The sequence below is a fragment of the Prionailurus viverrinus genome, chromosome C1 (assembly GCF_022837055.1).
Source record: "Prionailurus viverrinus isolate Anna chromosome C1, UM_Priviv_1.0, whole genome shotgun sequence".
NCBI lineage: Eukaryota > Metazoa > Chordata > Mammalia > Carnivora > Felidae > Prionailurus > Prionailurus viverrinus.
The window spans coordinates 181,121,342-181,142,125 of NC_062568.1; the positions used below are offsets into that span (position 1 = coordinate 181,121,342).

Below are 20,784 nucleotides of genomic sequence, written 5' to 3' on the forward strand. Positions count from 1 at the left end.
TGCAACGTTCGTGGGCATGCGCCACCGGGCTTGGGAGGCGGGGCTCCACTCAGGGAAGGGGCGGGGAGGGGAGGGACGTGGTGGGCGGGGCTCCTCGGGGGTGGGACTCCGGCCTCCGTGGCGGGTGGCAGGCTGTCCCGTTAGGTCTGAGGCGGCAATGGCTACACGCGCTCTGAGGCTGCTGACCACACTGCTGGCGATTGCCGCCGCTGCCTCCCGGGCCGAGGTCGAGTCCGAGACGGGATGGGACATGCCTGCGCCTGATCTGCTCTTCGCGGAGGGGACCGCGGCCTACGCGCGCGGGGACTGGGCTGGGGTGGTCCTGAGCATGGAGCGGGCGCTTCGCTCGAGGGCCGCCCTGCGCGCCCTTCGCCTGCGCTGCCGCACCCGGTGTGCCGCCGACCTCCCGTGGGAGCTGGACCCCGACTCGTCCCCGAGCCTGGCGCAGGCCTCGGGCGCCGCCGCCCTGCACGACCTGCGCTTCTTTGGGGGCCTGCTGCGTCGTGCCGCCTGCCTGCGCCGCTGCCTCGGGCCGCCGGCCGCCCACTCGCTCAGCGAGGAGCTGGAGTTGGAGTTCCGCAAGCGGAGCCCTTACAACTACCTGCAGGTCGCCTACTTCAAGGTGCAGACCTGTCCGGCCCTGGGCGGCAGGGATCCTTCTGGGCGTGGTTGCAGATGACCCGGGCGAACCTGGGGGGCCGGGGAAGTATCCGCGGAGAGGGAAGGTGGCCTCCTGGCCGGGGAGCTCTCTCCTCGGACCCAGGGAGAAGAGGGACCCTGCCGGAAGACCTGCTACGCCAGGTTCGCACAGGCAGATGGTAACCCCAAAGGTCCAGCGTGGGGTTAAGGCACGACCAAGCAAACCTTGGCCTTGTATTCCCCGGGAGGCCTCCTAGAGGGAACTAAAGCGGCAGCTTGGGTCTCTCATCCGGATTTCATTGTAAGTGTCCGAGTGAGAAGCTAGGACCTTTCTACAATATCTTCCTTCCGGTTCGTTGTTCAGTGATGCTTTTCCTGCCACACGATTACTGCAGCTCTCTTTCAGGACGTGAGTTTGCCACGTCGCCAGTAGGGGCTGTCTAGCCACTAAGGCTGTGGGGGGACCCTCTGGCTATTGTCAGGTTTTCAAAGAAAATGAGTATTTTTAGGAATTCCAGAGTGGCTTAAGACCAAGTGTATCCATGGATTTGGAGCGTCCCTGGCTTGCGTGGTGGTGGTGGTGGTGGTGATGATAGCCAGCACATTGTTCCAGACGCTATTTTAAGAACTTTGTGTTTATTGATTTATTTGCCCAGATCTTGTCAATATCCTGTAAGGTAGGTGCTATTATTAGACCCATTTTATTGGGGGGAAACAAAGAAGGAGGAGCTGTGCTGCATATTTATTATATCCATAGTTTCACAGACCTTCAATTCCACCTAAAGAGAGACTTAAGAGAACTGTGGAGACCAGACTTCCACCTCTCCACAAGCATTTTGCTTACACAATTCTGTTCCCTTCCTCCTTGTTACTTGGGAAAGTACTGTATTTGAAACCAAAATAAGTGGGTCATGTCTTTGGTCGTGTCACTTAACAGCACTTTCAAAAATTCTTTGACAAATGTTTCCTGAATACCTACTACATTCCAGTTCTTGTACAGGTCATTGAAATGCTTAACTTTCCATTGTTTTGTTTCCTATCGCTTCCCTATTAAGAATCACTATAGAAGAGGCTAAAAAAGGTATGTACATAGGGCTGTGGGAGCACAAAGGAGGGAGAACCTAGCTTTGTCTCAGAGAAACCAGGGAGACTGAAAGAAGAGTTGACAATTGAAGTCAGTCCTAAATCTCACTAAAGGAGAGGAAGAATGGCCATTCCAGGTAAAGTGAGGCCAGACTCAGAAGAGAATTCTGCAGGCTTCAGGAGCCAGTGTCAGGTTTTAGAATGCTATTTCTGGAAGGTGGAATAAGCCTTGGGAGAAGGAGAAAGAGGTGGCGGGGCTAACCATTAGGAGATGAGTGTGGGTTGTCCACACGAGAGAAGGAAATTAGGTGCCTTGGTGCTTAGTAAAGTAGGACTGGGGGTGGAGAGAGAAGATAAGAGAGAACGAGAAAATGCACAAGCAATGTAGAAAGATAACAGTGGGAGAATAAATCCATAAAGGCGACAGGCATGGGAGAATTTCTAACTGTACAATTAACAAAACAGGTACAGAGATGGCGATCATTGACCCTAGGTTACCTAGCTATTTTAGGGTCAAAGCCAGGGCCAACTCCTTATCTAATGTGCATTTACTAGTTCTGATGGTAAGAGGAAAAGGAAAAAATTTTTAGGATATTGATTATACCGGCTAACATTTATTGAGCGCTTCGTATGTGCCCAGCTCCATGTATTAGAAGCTGCATGTATATCACCTTGTGTAACATTCCCAACAACCCTGTGAGTTAGTGAGTGCTATCTGCAGATGACAGATTAGGGGACTGGATTTAGAGAGTAAACTTTAAGTGACTGATCTAAAGCCCCAGCAAGTGACTGATTAAACCTAGCTTTGTCACAGATCTGTCTGACACTTAAGCCCATGTTAATCATTAGATCATCAGTGATTTATTTTAGCTTCTACACAGGAAACTGTGTAACACGGATATGCTTGAGTCCATTGCTATGGGCATTATTGTGGCATGTAGCACAATTTTTTCTCCTCAGGTTTCAATATAACCACTTGTTTTAACCTCATGAGCCCCAGGCTTTGAGTCAGAAGATGCCATGTCTGGATTTTGCATAAGACCTTAGGATTTTTCAGTCACTCATCTTTTCCTTGAATGTGTCAAAAACACTTGATTCTATTTTATGCAAGAAAAAGAAAAGTATCTTCTAAGGAAATCCTTAGACACGGCGTCGTTGTTAACTGTTCTTTCTCCTCTACTACTAAATTCTTGAAGCGTTACACATTTTTCTTCAGCTCAGTTGCCACATCTGAATCTTGAGAATATATTATTTGGGCAGTCAATCTTCCATAGCATTCCCCCCACAATATGACCTTTGTTTAAAAATAGAATGTTTAGCAGTGCCTGGGTGTCTCAGTCGGTTAAGTGTCTGACTTCAGCTTAGGTCATGATCTCGCAGTTCATGGGTTCAGGCCCCGTGTTGGGCTCTGTGCTGACAGCTCAGAGCCTGGAGCCTGCTTTAGATTCTGTGTCTCCCTCTCTCTCTGCCTCTCCCCTGCTTGTTCTCTGTCTCTATCTCTCAAAAATAAGTAAACATTAAACAATATATAGAAATATAAAAAATTAAAAAATAAATAAAAATAGAATGTTTACACTATTGAAGGTTTCACCTCCAATGATTTGGGGAACTGCTACGCCTGATTTGAGAAAGGCTAATTCTGCCCAGGGCTCTGTGCTCCTAATTTCTGGTATGTAGTTCCTGTAATAGGTGTGTTTTCTGCGGCTGGCAAGGTCTAGAGCATACTGTTTGAGTGGATGGCTCAGGAAGGCTGGGATTTCCTGTTTACCGTGGACTGTGCATTTGGACACAAACCTTCAGGGCTTGGATGTGAGGATTATGTTCTTGTGCTTTATTCTTAGATAAACAAGCTGGAGAAAGCAGTAGCAGCTGCACATACCTTCTTCGTGGGCAATCCTGAACACATGGAGATGCGGCAGAATCTGGACTATTACCAAACCATGTCTGGGGTGAAGGAGGCTGACTTCAAGGATCTTGAGGCCAAACCCCATATGGTGAAAAAAACTTTGTCCCTTTCTCTCTCTATATTTTTATTATTTTTAATTTTTTTTAATGTTTGTTTACTTTTGAGAGACAGAGCATGAACGGGGGAGGGGCAGAGAGAGAGAGGGGAAGACACAGAATCCGAAGCAGGCTCCAGGTTCCAAGCTGTGAGCACAGAGCCCGACGCGGGGCTCGAACCCATGAACCGTGAGATCATGACCTGAGCCGAAGTCGGATGCTTACCTGACGGAGAGCCACCGAGGCACCCCCCTCTCTCTTTTTTTTATTAAAGTGACTTTTACTAGGCTTGTTTTCTGATTACAGAAGTAGTAAATGTTCATTGTACAACACTAGAAAAATGCAGATAAGTACAAAGGAGAAAGTAATCATCTATGATACTGCCATCTTAACAAAACCAGTAGTTCAGGGCACCTGGGTGGCTCAGTCAACTAAGCGTCCGACTTTGGCTCAGGTCATGATCTCACAGCTCATGGGTTTGATACCCGTGTCTGGCTCTGTGCTGACAGCTTGGAGCCTGGAGCCTGCTTTGGAGTCTGTGTCTCCATTTCTCTCTGCCCGTCCTTGCTCACACTCTGTCTTTCTCTCTCTCTCTCTCTCTCTCTCTGTCTCAAAAATAAATAAACATTAAAAAAATTAAAAAAAAAAAAAGAAAACCAGTAGTTCATATTTTAGCCTATTTTTAAAGTCTTCTATATCTTAATTTTTTTTAACGTTTATTTATTTATTTTGAAAGAGAAAGAGAGCACAAGTCAGAGAAGGACAGAGAGGGAGAGAGAGAATCCCAAGCAGGCTTCACACTGTCAGTACAGAGCCAGATCCAGGACTTAATCCCACAACCCATGAGATCAGGACCTGAGCCAAAACCAAGAGTTGGATGCTTAACCAACTCGGCCCCCAGGCACCTCCACTATATCTTAATTTTTTAACCTAATTTGGTATCATGTTGTATACGTATTTTTCAAAATCCTTTTTGAACTGACACTATATCATGAGGCTTCTCTCATGGCTTCAGATTTTCTTTGAAAATACAATTTTTAATGGTTGCATGACAGTCCATTTTTTGCGTAATTGTATTAATCTGTGTAGGTTTTTGCTTTCACTACAATAAGTGGTGCAATGTTCCTTGATGATCTTATTCTATTTGTTTATCAGAAATCCATGTCCCACAAGAGATATTATCTGTGATGCTAATAGCATTTTGTAAAGAGAAAATGAATGGGAGCTATGTGTCACAGATAGCAAAACCCATTCTACAGTCATCTGCAGCCCACATCACCCCTTATGCTGGAAAGGTGGCTGCCATCGGCACAGACCTCATTCTAGCATCTAAGAGTTCTTTTTCATTAAATCTTTATTTTGAACACTATTATCCCTATAGAAAAGTACAAGAAAATTGCAACGAACTCCCGTGTATCTTTTATCGAGATTGAGTTAAATGCTTTGGAGTGTGCAGAGAAACCTGTGAAGGCCGTTTACGAAAGGCCTCCACTGGGTAGCAGCCACCGTTTTGCGTCCCTAACCCGAGGCAGGCCATGAGGACGCAGGTGCAGGTGGCCAGGGGTGGGGGTGGGGGCACGAGGCTGGGTGCGGCCCGCCGTTGAGTCCCCCTTCCTCCCAGTAGCACGAGTTCCGGCTGGGAGTGCGGCTCTACTCGGAGGAGCAGCCGCACGAAGCCGTGGCCCACCTGGAGGCGGCGCTGCGAGAGTACTCGGTGGCGGACGCGGAGTGCCGCGCGCTCTGCGAGGGGCCGTACGACTATGACGGCTACAACTACCTGGAGTACAACGCGGACCTCTTCCAGGCCATCGCAGGTGCGCGGCCGCGGGCCTGCCCTCGCCTGCCGCGCGGGGGCTCCCAGGGCCACGGGTTGACGAGGCGCACACGGCGTCTTCCGCCTCAATCCCCGCCGTCTGAGGATGGGCCTGAAAGTTCCCTTCGCTTGAACGTGTTCATCTTCACCAGAATTTGAATCCTGAAGGTCGACCTGATGGTTACTACCCCTCTGATTCCTTTCAGATCATTACATCCAGGTCCTCAGCTGTAAGCAGAACTGCGTCACGGAGCTGGCTTCCCACCCAAGCCGAGAGAAGCCCTTTGAAGACTTCCTCCCATCACATTATAATTATCTGCAGTTTGCCTACTATAACAGTAAGACCGACTTTCTTCCTTCTCTGCTGCTTTTCAGTAGAATGCCCAAAGCAAGGTAGGCAGGGACGATGGCCCCTGTGCTGCTTCAACATGTTTGGCTTCTCACTGTGACTCTGGGAGGCACCCAGCCAGGTGACCCCTGGGTGCTTTGTGACAAGGGACTGGCCCCAGGAGCCGAGGCCAGCAACCGGCAAAGCTGGGAGAGGACCTAGGACCTCTCTCCTCCCTTCTATAACATTTATAACCTGATTTCCCATCTGAGTTAAGGTAGAGCAAAGGCAAGGGTATATACTACCATTACTGCCATTTAAACCAGTTCACAGGACATTTTCCAGCCCTTCTCCTTAGGACAGTGCTGATACTCTGGGCAGGGGACTGCCAGTATCCAAACAAGCAGCAATGAGCAGATCTTTCCTGAGTCCTTCTGTGTGCTAAGCATCACCACACACTCAAGAGTATAAACTGTTTATTTATTTTTCTTTTTTTTTTTTTCAACGTTTATTTATTTTTGGGACAGAGAGAGACAGAGCATGAACCGGGAGGGGCAGAGAGAGAGGGAGACACAGAATCGGAAACAGGCTCCAGGCTCCGAGCCATCAGCCCAGAGCCCGACGCGGGGCTCGAACTCACGGACCGCGAGATCGTGACCTGGCTGAAGTCGGACGCTTAACCGACTGCGCCACCCAGGCGCCCCTCTTTTTTTTTTTTTAGAAGATAGGCATCTAGTGTTTTGTTGTTTGTTTTTTTTTTTTAATTTTACTTATTTTAAGAAATCTCTACGGGCTTGAACGCACGACCCTGAGATCAAGAGTCGCATGCTCTTCTGACTGAGCCAGCCAGGCGGCCCGAGTATAAAATGTTTATTAGTTGAGTTGGGGAGACCAACACATGTGCGGGAGAACTGTCCTGTCAGAGAGGCAATCTGCTACCGGTCTGTCCCCATCTTCTGAAAATATGTAGGGAAAAGAAAGTAGGAAGATGGGAATGTTCGTGAAATTGGTATCATGTGAGGGTAGTGTTTAAATTACTTATGAAGTGTCAAAGATGTGGGCATTCAACATTAGGCAGGCCTGAGCGGCGGCTCAGGTCATGATCTCACAGCTCATGAGTTCAAGCCCCGTGTCAGGCTCTGTGCTGAAGCTCAGGGCCTGGAGCCTGCTTCAAATTCTGTGTCTCCCTCTCTTTCTGCCCCCCACCCTCATTCATGCTCTCTCTCTCTCTCTCTTTCTCAAAAATAAATAAAACATTTAAAAAAAATTTTTTAAACATTAGGCAGGCCTGAGGATGTTGAGCATCTTAAATCAATTCTATATTCTGTATTTATGTAACTTCTGTTCTTATTCTAGAATTTCCCCCTCAGATCAAGCAGCTGTGTTAGGTAGCAGGGCCATCTTGTGTGTCATCACCGCCTCGAGCTGCACTGAGACTCGGCATCAGTGGTTCTTGGTACCCAGGATTAGACCCTTTCTTCCCGGCCGTCTCTTTTTTTGCTCTGCAGTTGGGAATTATACACAGGCTATTGAATGTGCCAAGACCTACCTCCTCTTCTTCCCCAACGATGAGGTGATGAACCAGAATCTGGCCTACTACACAGCCATGCTTGGAGAAGAACCAGCCAGATCCATTGGCCCCCGTGAGGTGAGAGATTGCCTTAGTTCTGGCAGCTGCGAGCCGAACCCAGACCAGAGGGCAGAAGGGGGTTGGCGGGGGGGTGCGGTCTGGCACTGCTTGGACAGGGAGGTGTGAGGGCACTAATGCACTTGTCACTCAGGAACAAGGGAACAGCCTCTCGGTGCGATCGGGGCCCCGAAGTCTGTTGTCTGAGTCGTAAAAGAAAAACAGAATTGCAATGCGGGCACCCCTTTTCCCCTTTCTTGGCACCTCTGCTTTGAGACTTGATACTGTTTGGCCAACATCTATCGTTTTTTTACTTCAAGCTAAACTCTTTTTTCACTCACCTATTTTCTTGCCTCCGTTTCCTCCCTGTCCCTTCTTTCTGCCATTGTGTGAGCTGAGCTCTCCCTCTCTCAGCACTATGCCCGACTCCCTCCCAAGCAGACCCAGTGACCAAAGTGAAACTCTCTGACATGCTCAGTGGTCATTTCTAGGTGGTGGGTTATTTCTAGGTGGTGGAATATGGGTGATGTTTGTATCTTGCCCATTTATATTTTCTAAATTCCCTTCAGCGAATGGTATTATTTTTGCACTTAGAAACATAGAAAGTTCTCTGTTTTTAAACTTAGTGAAATGTGATACTATGATCCTTGATGTTTTCACATACGCCTTGCACACACCCTGGACCCTCTTCTTGAGCCCAGAACGGTGAGTTGGATTTGAAGTCACTAGTCTGGGCTCAAGCACCTGCTCCTCTAGTTACTAGCTGTATAAACTTCTACATGTCGTGTGGGATCTCAGGCACATGGCATGGCCCCTCTGAGTCTCGGGTTTTCCTTCCATAGAATGGGATTGTGGTTCTTACTCTTTCTTTAACACAAGATGGGCGTGAGGGTCAAATGACATACTGAGTATAAATGCACTTTGTAAGCCAACAGGCACAAATATCTCCCAGATGTTTTGTGGACAGGTAGCATCACGAGGGCCTTACTGATGGTATATGACACAAGCAGCCAGTGGCCAGTTTCCTCACCTCTTACCTCAGCCATCTCTTGAAATAGGGGGTGGCCTGTCACTGCAGGAACGATCCCTGGTTTCAGAACAGGAGAATGAGTGAGACTTAGGACGGCGAGCCTGTCGCCTGTGTCCTGCTGGCTCCTCTCAAACAAACCCCGTCTACATACTGTGTAAAAGTAACTTTGGACCAGTTTTTCAAACAGATGCCAAAAGCTACTGTTACTCTAGAGGCAACCCATTTGCTTATGCACCAAATCTCTGGGACAAATGTAGGGGGTGCAAAAGCAAGCACACTCCCGCGCCGCTGGCGGGACTGTCGGTGGGACTGTTCGTTTAACTGGCGATTCTACCGCCAGAGATTTGGCCCGCAGCAGAGTTGCCCCGGTATGCAGAGGTAAACGGGCACAGATGCGCATCAGAACCTTGCCACTGAAAGCAACCAACCGAACCACGCTAAATGCCGTCAGTTTGGGAACTGTCTACGTAAATGGCAGTACATCTGTTCAATGGTATACAAGACACCTGTTTTATTGCATGAGCAGATTACTATGCACCACTGTGAAATTGTCTCCATGAGACTGTTTTAGGTAAGGAAAACAAAAGAGATCTGTAGTTATATTCTATCCTATTTGTGTTTTTTAAAACACATAGGTATTTTTTAAACTGTACACTTTTTAGACAGATTGATGAGAAATTGTTCGTCAAATTACCCCCAAGGAATGGGCCTACAGGTCCTGGGTAGGGAGAGAGACCAAAATGTTTGTATTTATGGCTGTTGGCACTTTGTGGATTTCTTATAGCTACACATGTGGGATTTTTTTAATATTTATTTATTTTGATGGGGCGCCTGGGTGGCTCAGTTGGTTGAGTGTCCGACTTTGGCTCAGATCATGATCTCACAGTTCATGGGTTTGAGCCCCACTTCGGGCTCTGTGCTGACAGCTCAGAGACTGCTTCGGATTCTGTGCTTCCTTCTCTCTCTGCCCCTCCCCTGCTCACACTGTATCTCTCTCTCAAAATAAATACACATTAAAATTTTTTTTAATATTTCTTTATTTTGAGACACAGAGAGAGAGGAGAGGCAGGGAGAGAGAATCCCAAGCAGTCTCCACACTGTCAGCACAGAGCCTAACATGGGGCTCAGTCCCATGAACTGTGAGATCATAACCTGAGCTGGAGTCACTATAATGTATTACTTTCGTGTCTTTTTGAATGCCATCTAAATTTTTTTAATGTTTATTTTTGAGAGAGAGAGACAGCACGAGCAGGGGAGGGGCAGAGAGAGAGGGAGACACAGAATCTGAAGCAGGGTCCAGGCTCTGAGCTGTCAGCACAAAGCCTGACGCGGGGCTCGAACCCGCAAGCCGTGAGATCATGACCTGAGCTGAAGTCAGACACTTAACCGACTGAGCCACCCAAGTGCCCCTTGAATGCCATCTAAAGCACAACCTTAGGGCACTGATGATACAGAAAGGCATTTAATCCAAAATTTACAGACTACCGTAGTAAATCTAATAGTGGATACGTATGCAAGCTGTAGTGGAATCATGGAAGAGAAATAATCGACTGGGCCGCCTGGGTGGCTCAGTCCGTTGAGCATCCGATTCTTGATTTTGGCTCAAGTCATGATCCCAGGGTCATGGCATCGAGACCTGCATTGGGCTTCATGCAGAGTGTGGACCCTGCTTCAAATTTTCCCTCTCTCTCTCTCTCCCTCTCCCCTTCTCCCCTGATGATGTGCCCTCTCTCGCTCTCTCAAATTGAAAAAAAAAGGAAATAATCGACTGACAAGTCATGGAAGACTTCACAAGAGGAAGTGCCATTGACATTTGGTTTTAAAAGCCTTCAGCAGGTGAATGAGGAAAGGAAGGGCCTTTTAGATGAAGAACAGCATGTCCAAACAACCTGGACGATTGTCCTACATAAATGGAAGATGATACTGGGGAGTTACAGACAACGAGGCCTGGGAGGATCAGATTTTGAAGGGTCTTGAGTGCCTTCCCAGGACCTTGGCCTCTATTCCATAAGGCAGACAGTGGTGGGTGCGCGAAGGGATTTAAACAGTAGCCCGACCAGCTGACACGGTGCAAGGATCAGAACAGGAAGGAGCTAGAAGCAGGAGACCGGTACAGGGCTACGGTGGCAAGGCAGAGGGGGGCTGCTGGGCCGAGGGAGGCAGTGGCTGGAGGAAGGAACTGTCTAGGTGGAATAGGAGGTGGCGATGGCAGAATGGTTCACTGCTCCATCTTCCCATCTAATTAGAACCAAACTTCCAGCTTTGGAGACACATGAGTGGTGCTGCCTACCTAACTCAGGTACATACAGGTGGAGCAGGGCGCTTTCCTCACAGGTCTGCCCTGTCTGTCCTCCAGCCCCAGGTAGCTAAATTCTCCCCTGTTCACCAGGAGAAGGAGGCAGAGAATGAGGCAGTAGCCAACTTCCCATTGTGGCTGTTGCGGAGCTTACTGTTGAAAATAACCACTCTTCTGATGTGTGTGGCATTTAGTCTGAAAAATTCTTCCACAGCTTTTGTTTCATTTGATTCTCATATGGTGAGGTAGGGCCACCAGCTTGCCCTGAAGGAAAAAAAGCAAGGTTCTTCCTTCCTGGCTCTGGAATCCCGAGTCTCTAATAGAAATAACCCTTCTCGAGGCGCCTGGGTGGCTCAGTTGGTTAAGCGGCCGACTTCCGCTCAGGTCATGATCTCGCGGTCCGTGAGTTCGAGGCCTGCGTCGGGCTCTGTGCTGACAGCTCAGAGCCTGGAGCCTGTTTCAGATTCTGTATCTCCCTCTCTCTGACCCTCCCCTGTTCATGCTCTGTCTCTCCCTGTCTCAAAAATAAATAAAACGTTAAAAAAATTAAAAAAAAAAAAAAAAAAGAAATAACCCTTCTCTTGCAATCCCCTCTCCTGTGGAGAACCGACCTTGTAGTTGTCCTCTTTGGCCACTAGGTGGGGACCGTCTCATTTGAGAGGGTGCTACTTCAGGTGCCTTTGTCTTGTTCAGTTAAGACCCTTTTCCCTCCACTTATAGTCGTATTAGTGAGTTTGGAGCAGAGGGAGAAAATAAACCACTTTTAACTAGAACTTTCCTTTCTGGAAAAAAGGTAACTAGCATTTGCTGAGCCCTGTCCCAGGCCACGCACTGTGCTGTATGGTTCACACCCATCATCTCATTTAATCACCGCAGCAGCCCTGGTAGGGGGCGCTATTCTCCCACATTACAGATGAGAACATTCTGGCTCCAGGAGATGGGCTGACTCGCACAGTGGCCTGTGGCTGGTGGTGGTGACCCAGTTCTGGCCCTGCATTACCCCAGGGCTGGCACAGTTCCTGTCTCATAGCTGATATTCCACAAATCATTGCCGAGTGAATAGACATAGGAGTGGGATTTGCTTCCTAGGAGCCTCATAGAGCTGTGGGAGAGGGTTAAATGGGAGAACACACCTAGCTGGGTATCTAGAACTTGGTGAACCACTTAAACTCCTTAGGAGAAAATTTCCATCTCCACGTTGGGTAAATATGATAGATAATGTAGAACTCATTGATGTCTTGTTAACACTTTCCTTACTCCCCTCATCTTTTCTTTCAATTGATGGTGTCTTCTTTTTCTTTTTTTTTTTCCTCCTTCTGCTGCTTGGAGGCTAGCAGGGCACCTAGGGAGAGATGTGACCCTGGAAGGTACTTAGTTTCTCTGCCCTGGGTAAGCCCTCTCTGTGAGCATGTGTGGGGAGGGCCGGAAGGCCAGACCCTGCTGTTGTAGCTGCAGCCGTGGGACTCCGGGAGGGATCCGGTCTGCTCAGAGTCTGAGAGGAGGCAGGGGCCTAACCAAAATCACATGGGCTTCAGGATTAGGAAGACCTGGGTCTGAATGTCGGTCCCTGCTCCATTTCCTATAGTGTCACCTTAAACAAGTCACATATCCCCTCTGCTCCTCAGCGTCTTTGTCTCTAAAATGAATACTGTCAACTTCAAAGGTGGCTGTAAAGGTTAAGTGATAACACATGGGTCACGGAGCACCTAGGTCTCCTGCCTCAGCAATTGAACCCCTATGGAACTCCAGAAAGAACTCTCCTTCTTTGAGGAATATTTCCCCATCTCCTGAGAATCATCAGATTTCCTGTCTCGGAGATTAATGGGGGGAGGCAGGGGGCCTTATGCCACCCTCAGAGGCGTTGCTTGCGCCAGACCAGAGGAACCCGGAGCACAGAGGTGCTGGAGAACAGACACACTAGTACTAGTGGGAGTGGGAGAGGAGTCTCGGGTCACGCAGGGAGCAACAGCGCAGAATGTGGGGTTGGACTCCCCTCTCCCCACCCCTGCTGCAGAGCTAACTGGACTGAGTTCCAGGGCCTTCCTTCCACTCCTTTTCCTCAGAGTGCCCGGGAGTACCGACAGCGCAGCCTGCTGGAGAAAGAACTGCTCTTCTTCGCTTACGATGTTTTCGGAATTCCCTTTGTTGACCCGGTGAGCCAGGATGCAGGAGCTGGGGGTGAGGGGGCTAGCTGTGTGACTCTGGGCAAAAACCATCAGGGGCCTGAGCCAGACATGGGATCTGTGAAACCTGTGGATGAGAGGCAGAGGAAGACAAAGGGGAGTTCTGGGCAGCCAGGGGTGACTCCGGCTCCCACACCTCCCTTTACCTCCTGAGAGGAGGCAGGCGATGAGGCGAGTCCTCCCGTAGGCCCTAATCTACGCACAGAGACCTTGGAGGAGGATGCAGGTCGCTCTACAGTGTTGATCTTTCTCCTGATCTGCTTTTAGGATTCATGGACTCCAGAAGAGGTGATTCCCAAAAGATTGCAAGAGAAACAAAAGTGAGGCCCCTGAAGAAACTGCATGGCTGGACCGGCCTGATGAGGCACTCGAGGCTTCCTGAGCCCAGGCAGATGTGAACTCCTGGCAGGGGGGTGGGCTGGTCCAGGCTGGGAGGCTGGGGTGGGAGCCAGGGTGGCCCCAGAACACAGTGCTCAGGGTGGCCGTGCTCACAGGTCCGAAAGGGAAACAGCCGTCCGCATCTCCCAGGAGATCGGAAACCTCATGAAGGAGATTGAGACCCTGGTGGAGGAGAAGACCAAGGAGTCGCTGGATGTGAGCAGGCTGACCCGGGAAGGTGAGAGGTCAGAGCCTGGGGGTCTGCGGCTATCATGTACACAGCAAGCTGGTGTCCTTGCGCAAGCTGACCAGCCCCAGGACCTGTGCCAGGCTTAGCCTCGCCTGGTGCCCTTTTTAACTCACCAGGACTTCCACCCAGAAGGGGCACTGACGATTGGTCTTTGGTTAAGAGATAGGATTCCTGTTGTCACTGCAATGCTGGTTCAGCTCACTGCAGTCAGTGTTTACAGCACAGACCTCATCCTGTCCCCCCCCACACACACACCGCTTCCATCATGTACCCTGTTACCAAGCCTCCAGATCCGAGGGCTCTGCCCCCGTCAACCTGCACTGAAACTGCTTTTCCTCACCTGTCTCCCTAGGCCTCTCCTCTCCCGGTGCTGGTGCTGCAGGCCCCGGTGCTGTCAGAGCACTCCTGTCCCTCCTTGGTCTGTCCTTCCCCTCCCCTGCCACGTGGCTAGACCAGTCTTCCAAATACAAGGACCTTGCCCCTACCCACCCTGCCTGCCCCTTTCACCTCATGTTGAGCTCTTCCCCTGCTTATACCTTCTGTTCATTTGCCAGCCTGTCCCTCCTCCCAGGGCCCGCCCATCATCTCTGTCCACAAAGCCTTTCTTAAACTCCCAGCCCTGAGGATCCCCTCTGTCTTCCTTTTGAGCTTCCTTGGGAGCCTTCTCTGTGCTTGCACGAGGTCTGCCTGTGTGCATAATTGTTGGAAGAGGTGCCACCTTCAGGTGTGAGACCCTCGCGGGGGCCGGGCACACAGTGCAGCCTCAGTAAATAGATGGAATTGAATTGCGTCTCCAGTGGGTCCCCAGCATGGAGGGAGGCCACGAGAAATAGAAGAGAAGGTTGGCCTTTGCTCCGCTGTGGCTTAAGTTGACAGTGGTTAATTTAACAAGATTAGCATATGAAAAGAATTGGCCCAGCATTCCTACGTTTTCACTCTATTGTTTCTTTGGATCCTCATAACTGCCTGGGGGGGTGGGTTGGGCAGATGGAAGTCCCCATTGTAAATAAATACCGCTGCTGCTGGTGACAATGATATGATGGGAACTAAAGTTTTGAGCATTAACTATGTGCCAGGGATTGTGCTCGTTTTTTTTTTGTTTTTGTTTTTGTTTTTTGAAACAGGGCGGCTAATTTAGCCGCTCCCCTTTAAAAAAAATTTTATGTTTATGTTTGAGAGAGAGAGAGACAGAGCGTGAGTGGTGGAGGGGCAGAGAGAGAGAGAGAGGGAGATGCAGAATCAGAAGCTGGCTCCAGGCCCTGAGCTGTCAGCACAGAGCCCAACGCAGGGCTTGAACTCACAAACTGTGAGATCATGACCTGAGCTGAAGTCAGACGCTTAACTGACTGAACCACCCAGGCGCCCCTGTGCTAGGTTTTCAATTTGCCTTGTTGTTCTCTTACATCAAACAAGCATCAGACTTAGGTAGATGCTATTTTCCAGATGAGGAAATTAGAGCTCAGGGAGGTTAAGTAACTTGCTAAGGTCACACAGCTAATAAGCATGTTCTTTCTGATTCTGGGGCTCATGGTCTTAGGAATGTGTTGGTGATGTTTCCTTATTGGCAAAGGCCCAAGAACCAACAACTGTTTGGGAGGGGAGCCAGGACTAGCGCTTGGCTCTTCTGTCTTGTCAGCTCCAAGTTCTGTCCTCCTGGCCACCCCACCTTTGGAAGTGACAGAGTAGGAGGTTTCTCTGGCGACCTGGAAACACCTGGAATTTCTATCCCCATCCAATGGAGAGTGTCTGGACAGAACTGCTGCAGGTCTCAGCCCAGTCTCGTGACTGCTTTGCAGGTGGCCCCCTGCTCTACGAAGGCATCAGTCTCACCATGAACTCCAAAGTCTTGAATGGTTCCCAGAGGGTGGTGATGGACGGTGTCATCTCCGATGATGAGTGCCGAGAGCTGCAGAGACTTACCAACGTAAGGGAAACCCGGTGACCGCGCCTTCACCCCAAGGCCCAGCCTCCCCTGCACCAGTGCCCCTCACTGCTCACCCTTAACCACCCCAGCTGCCCTGTCTACGTCCTGTGTTTTGGGCCTTGTAGGCAGCAGCGACCTCAGGAGATGGCTACCGGGGTCAGACCTCCCCACACACCCCCAGTGAAAAGTTCTATGGAGTCACTGTCTTCAAGGCCCTCAAGGTAAAACCAATACTCAGTGTTCTAAGAGTGTGGGGGATGGGGAGAGGGGACGCTCAGGCTTTGGGAGAGGGGAGAGTTGGGGGTGGCGGCAGGAAAGGTGAAGGTGTCTGCCTGTCACAGGATGAATTAAGTTGAGGGAGGTGGACTGTTGAGTCCTGGCTAGTAAACTCAGTGTGATCAGAGCGAGGCAGCAAGACTGACCGGTGTCCAGAGCCGGGAGAGTGCTTTCTGAAGGGCTGCACAAACTGTTCATAAAGAGAAGGGTGGAGGAGGGGCAGGTGTAACACTGGGGGGCCGTTGTGCGTGGGTGCAGCGTTGGCACTTTGGGCGAGGGACAGGGAGGGGGGCCTGTTGCCTCGGTGGGTCCCGTCAGCCCACAGACGGGCGTTCAGGGCAGCCGACCACTGGTCTCCTTGGCAGCTGGGACAGGAAGGGAAGGTTCCCCTGCAGAGCGCCCACCTGTACTACAACGTGACCGAGAAGGTGCGGCGCGTCATGGAGTCCTACTTCCGCCTGGACACCCCCCTCTACTTCTCCTACTCCCACCTGGTGTGCCGCACCGCCATCGAAGGTGGGCCTTCTCCATCCCTGCCGCTCTCACCGCACACGCTCTGTGCCCTGGCATTGGTGCCGAGGACGTGGGGAGGAACAGGACAAGGTCCTTTTCATCCTAGTTGGGGAACCAGAAAGTGGCAGCCCAGTGCGATCAGTGCAGCCCAGGAAGTTACAGTCAACTGGGAGGACAGGAAGGCTTCCCGGAGGAGGTGATGACAGTTGTGCAGGATGAATAGGAGCTGTGGAGTGCGCAGGTGATGAGAGGTTGTTTAAGCCAGAGAGAACAGCATGTGCAAACGAGGGCAGGCATTGGACAATCTGGTGATGGGGCTAAGAAAGTGGCCGTTTCTGGGGAGTGGGGGTGAAGTTGGGGTAGTCAGATAAGACTGGGGAGGCCTTCAGAAGCCAGATTATGGAGAACTACATTCAGGACTTGGTTTTCATCCTGTAGGCCATTGGTTCTCAGCAGTGGTGTTGGACGTACAGGTGTGTAGATCAGTCATGAGCTAAGTTGCAAGTTCTCCGTCACCACCTGTTAAATACCAAATCTGTGAGAGATCTAATTTTATAAATCAAGGAAGATTAAGGAGCACCCAGCTGGCTCAGTCAGAGCGTACAACTCTTTTTTTTTATTTTTTGAGAGAAAGAAAGAGTGCACAAGTGAGGGAGGGGCAGAGAGAGGGAGAGAGGAGAATCCCAGAGGGAGAGAAAATCCCACATACACTCCGCACTGTCAGCGCAGAGCCCAAAACTCAAGCTCACCCAATGCGGGGCTTGAACTCACAAACCGTGAGATCATGACCTAAGCCAAAGTCAGATGCTTGACTGACTGAGCCTCCCAGGAACCCCAAGCATGCAGCTCTTGATTGTAAGTTCAAGCCCCACAGTGGGTGTAGAGATTACTTAAAAATAAAATCTTTAAAACAAAAACAAAAACCAAGTCAGAGCACATTCAAGGTCATTCCTTGCCCACTCGCCCTCTCTTCTATCCCTTTTGCTGTCCTGAGGAGGGGTGAGGGATGGCCAGTGCCCGTGGAGGGGGGCGGGGGTCACACGTGGCCTACAGCTAGATCTGTCGTGCCACAGCCTTCAGAGGCTCTCCGCACTGATGCACTGTGGCTAGGTGGTAGGGATTAGAGAGCTTTACTCTCCCCCGGAAGGTTTGGATTTCTATCAAAATCTGGACACACCCAAAGGAATGTGTCAGATACACAACTATATGTGTCACGGCATCCCAAGCTGGGGACATGGGCAGTGGGAAGCTGGGAAGGGTCCTCAAGCAGGAAGGACTCGGTGAGACCTCTTTTTTACAAGGTTAGTTTTGCTGCTTTGTGTTGAGAGATTCGGAGGGCATGGATCAAGCCAGAGGGAGGAAAGCCGGTCAGCCGTGACCTGGGTGGGTGAGGACAAAGGCCTAGAGCTGGCAGGTGGTGTTGGGAGTAAAGAGAAGGGAAGACACGAGGGGGGTGTAGGAGGTGGAGGGACAGGGCCTGATGACTGGCTGCACAGGTGGGGACAAGTAGGAGGAATCTATGGTGACCTGACAGGGCCACCAGCCTGCTCAGGGCATGCCAGACATTTGCGCTGGGGGCAGTGGCTCCGTGTGATGTGCGTGCTTGCCTGGCGTCCTAGAGTATGTGCCGTCTGTTCTCTTTCACGACCTTCCTCCTGCATGGCTCCTCCACCTGCAAAGCCCTACTGAGACTAACTCTTTACCTTTTGATTGATTGATTGATTGATTGAGAGAGAGAGGGAGAGGGAGACATAGAATCTGAAGCAAGCTCCAGGCTCTGAGCTGTCAACACAGAGCCCCACGCAGGGCTCGAACCCACTAACCGTGAGATCATGACCTGAGCCAAAGTCAGACGCTCAACCGACTGAGCCACCCAGGCACCCTGCTAACTCTTTACCTTTGCTCCTATCTGTTCCCCCTCCATGCCGTCCTCACCTTGTCTCCCACTGCATATGGAGTCTCCCCGTACCCTGCCTGCATCCTACCACCCTCCTGACTCCTCATTTTTACTTACCTGGGGGTTCCTGTTTTGTATTGTAGCCAGAAAGCTAGGGTCGTGCAGATCAGCCCAGAACCTGCCCCTTGGTTAGAGCCTCCTGACCCTACTTGCTGCACCTGTTTGCCCCACCAAGAACCTTCCTGGGAAACCTGCAGATTTGTCCTGGCCTCTGGGCTGGTGGCTGAGCCAGAGACCCCCCTAGTTCATTGGCCATTTCCATAGACCCAGACACATTTGGGGAAGTACCCCCCCATGCCAACAGGAGAGCTGCAGTGTCTCCTGAGGTGTCCCCGCGTTAATGTGCGTTACCCCGGCCCCAGAGGCACAGGCTGAGAGGAAGGACAGCAGCCACCCAGTCCACGTGGACAACTGCATCCTGAACGCCGAGGCCCTCGTATGCATCAAGGAGCCCCCCGCCTACACCTTCCGGGACTACAGGTGACAGCTGTCCCCCTCCCCAACACACACGCACACGGAGCTGTGGGCCCAGCTGTCCCCAGAATGCAATCCCTGTCCCCACGCCCTCTGGCTAGGAGGTCAGTTAGGGGGTCATTCCAGTGTGGTGTCATGAGAAGGACAGCGGATTCTCTGGAGTGAGGGTAGAGGGGTGGGAAGGCTGGGGTCATGTTTGAGGCTTCAGAGAAGGGTCTAGAAGGCTCTCTTTTCATGAAGCCATCCTCCAGCTGCTGGTTGAGAGCACCTGGAGATGAAGGAACTGGAGCTGTGGGTTGTTGAGGGAGGGGAAGGGCAGGGAAGGGAGGGGAAGGGAGGGTGGGGAGGAGGAGGAGGCCCTTGGCAAGACGCTGTCTGTTGTTCCCAGTGCTATTCTTTATCTAAATGGAGACTTTGATGGAGGAACCTTCTATTTCACTGAACTAGACGCCAAGACTGTGACAGTGAGTATGCCCTTGTCCCCATCCCTGGGAGACAGAAACGCCCAAAGCGCCATGGGCCCAGCGGCCAGGGCTCCCCTCCTCAAGCCGGGGGCGGGGGGCTTTGAGATGTGTCACCTACTCCTCTGAATGGCCACCTCTCCAGCTCTGGTCTTTGGGAAACCAGGCTGAGGAACTACCCTTGATCCCGGACCCCGATGATCCCACGTCCCTTCTGAAGACAGGTTGCAGTCTCCATGCCATGTACCACCCCACCATCCCACACTTTGTGTCTCCTTCAGGCAGAAGTACAGCCCCAGTGCGGAAGGGCTGTGGGGTTCTCTTCAGGCACCGAAAACCCGCACGGAGTGAGGGCTGTCACCAGAGGCCAGCGCTGTGCCATCGCCCTGTGGTTCACGTTGGACGCCCGGCACAGCGAGCGGGTGAGAGCACTTGGTACCGCTGTGGTCTGTTCCTGGAAGGGCTCGGGTTCTGCTCCCACATTCCCGTCTCATTGCCAGTGGCTTAGACATGACAAGAGTCCCAGGCCTTGAGTCCACAGAGGCCCCTCCCTCCAGCGATGTGTCGCCGTGGCCACGTCTCCTTGTCCTCCCCGGCCCTTCTTCCTTACTTGTAAACGGGGCTGTAGGTCAGGGATGCCAGGATCGGGGACGATCCTGGTGCTTGACTCCCTGGCTGGGCAGCACCCCAGCTGTCTGCCCAGAGAGGAGCTGTTGGGAAGGAGGGGAGCTCAGAAGCCAGGGAGGAAGACTTTCTTGTTCTTGGGCGAGTAGCGCCTGAGAGAGGGGAGTGCCTGGTCCTGAGGCCTCTCTGAATAGGCGGGTCTGTCCTTATAGGACAGGGTGCAAGCGGATGACCTGGTGAAGATGCTCTTCAACCCCGAAGAGATGGTCCTCCCCCAGGAGGGGCCCCCCCAGCCCGTCGAGGAGTCTCTCTCTGGCGGTGAGGCTGGGCGCAGGGATGAGCTCTGACGGCGTCCGGCTCACTGTGGGTGGGTGGCCAGACCCACCTGGAGTAAACGTCCTGCGCCCTGGACCGGCCGGCCCCTGGGGGCTGCGGAGCAGTGAGAAGGTTCCGTCTGCTGCCCGGCCAACGGGACCCTGCTCACGGCTATCCGCACGGTGCTACTGCTCCCCGAAGTGGACATGGCAGGACGGCCCTCTCTCCTCTGGACCCGGCTGTGGGCTCGGGACGCAGGCCCCGAGCCGCCCCTGGAGGCCTGCACAGGCAGCCACATGACAGCACTACGGTATTTAAGTGTCTGTGTAGACAACCAAAGAATAAATGATTTGTGGGGTTTTTTTTTTTTTTTACTCAGTAGTTTATTCGGAGGGTCGAAATATGTCCACCTGCTGTAGAACTTTCACTTGATAAAGATCGCTCTGGGCAGGATACAGCTCCGGTGCCGTGTGGGGACGCCTGGCTCAGGGCCCGGCTCGGCCACTTCTTGTGCAGCCGTGGGCCAGACACTTAACCTCAGAGCTGTCATCGGTACAATGGGAACCCCGGTGCTCGCTCTGCCCACCTCCTGGCGGTTGTGTGGCCCGGGTT

General features: G+C 51.4%; 1 protein-coding gene across 1 annotated transcript; it reads left to right on the top strand.

The window, feature by feature from the left end:
* Positions 1-96: 96 nt before the first annotated feature.
* On the top strand, positions 97-20,543 carry P3H1 (prolyl 3-hydroxylase 1). Its single transcript, XM_047871588.1, has 15 exons — positions 97-622; positions 3,564-3,716; positions 5,348-5,537; positions 5,743-5,874; positions 7,373-7,512; positions 12,881-12,970; positions 13,268-13,320; positions 13,495-13,616; positions 15,425-15,552; positions 15,678-15,773; positions 16,194-16,344; positions 18,661-18,778; positions 19,161-19,236; positions 19,515-19,655; positions 20,070-20,543. Exons 1-15 carry the CDS (start codon positions 158-160, stop codon positions 20,202-20,204), a joined length of 2,190 nt encoding a protein of 729 aa, XP_047727544.1. The 5' UTR covers positions 97-157; the 3' UTR covers positions 20,205-20,543.
* The last annotated feature ends 241 nt before the right edge of the window (positions 20,544-20,784 follow it).

Excerpts from the sequence above, each read along its gene's own strand:
- P3H1 (XM_047871588.1), top strand. The coding sequence starts at position 158 with ATGGCTACACGCGCTCTGAGGCTGCTGACCACACTGCTGGCGATTGCC. Across the intron at positions 3,717-5,347 it reads TTGAGGCCAAACCCCATATG|CACGAGTTCCGGCTGGGAGT; the intron begins GTGAAAAAAACT and ends TCCTCCCAGTAG. Across the intron at positions 13,617-15,424 it reads GAGCAGGCTGACCCGGGAAG|GTGGCCCCCTGCTCTACGAA; the intron begins GTGAGAGGTCAG and ends ACTGCTTTGCAG.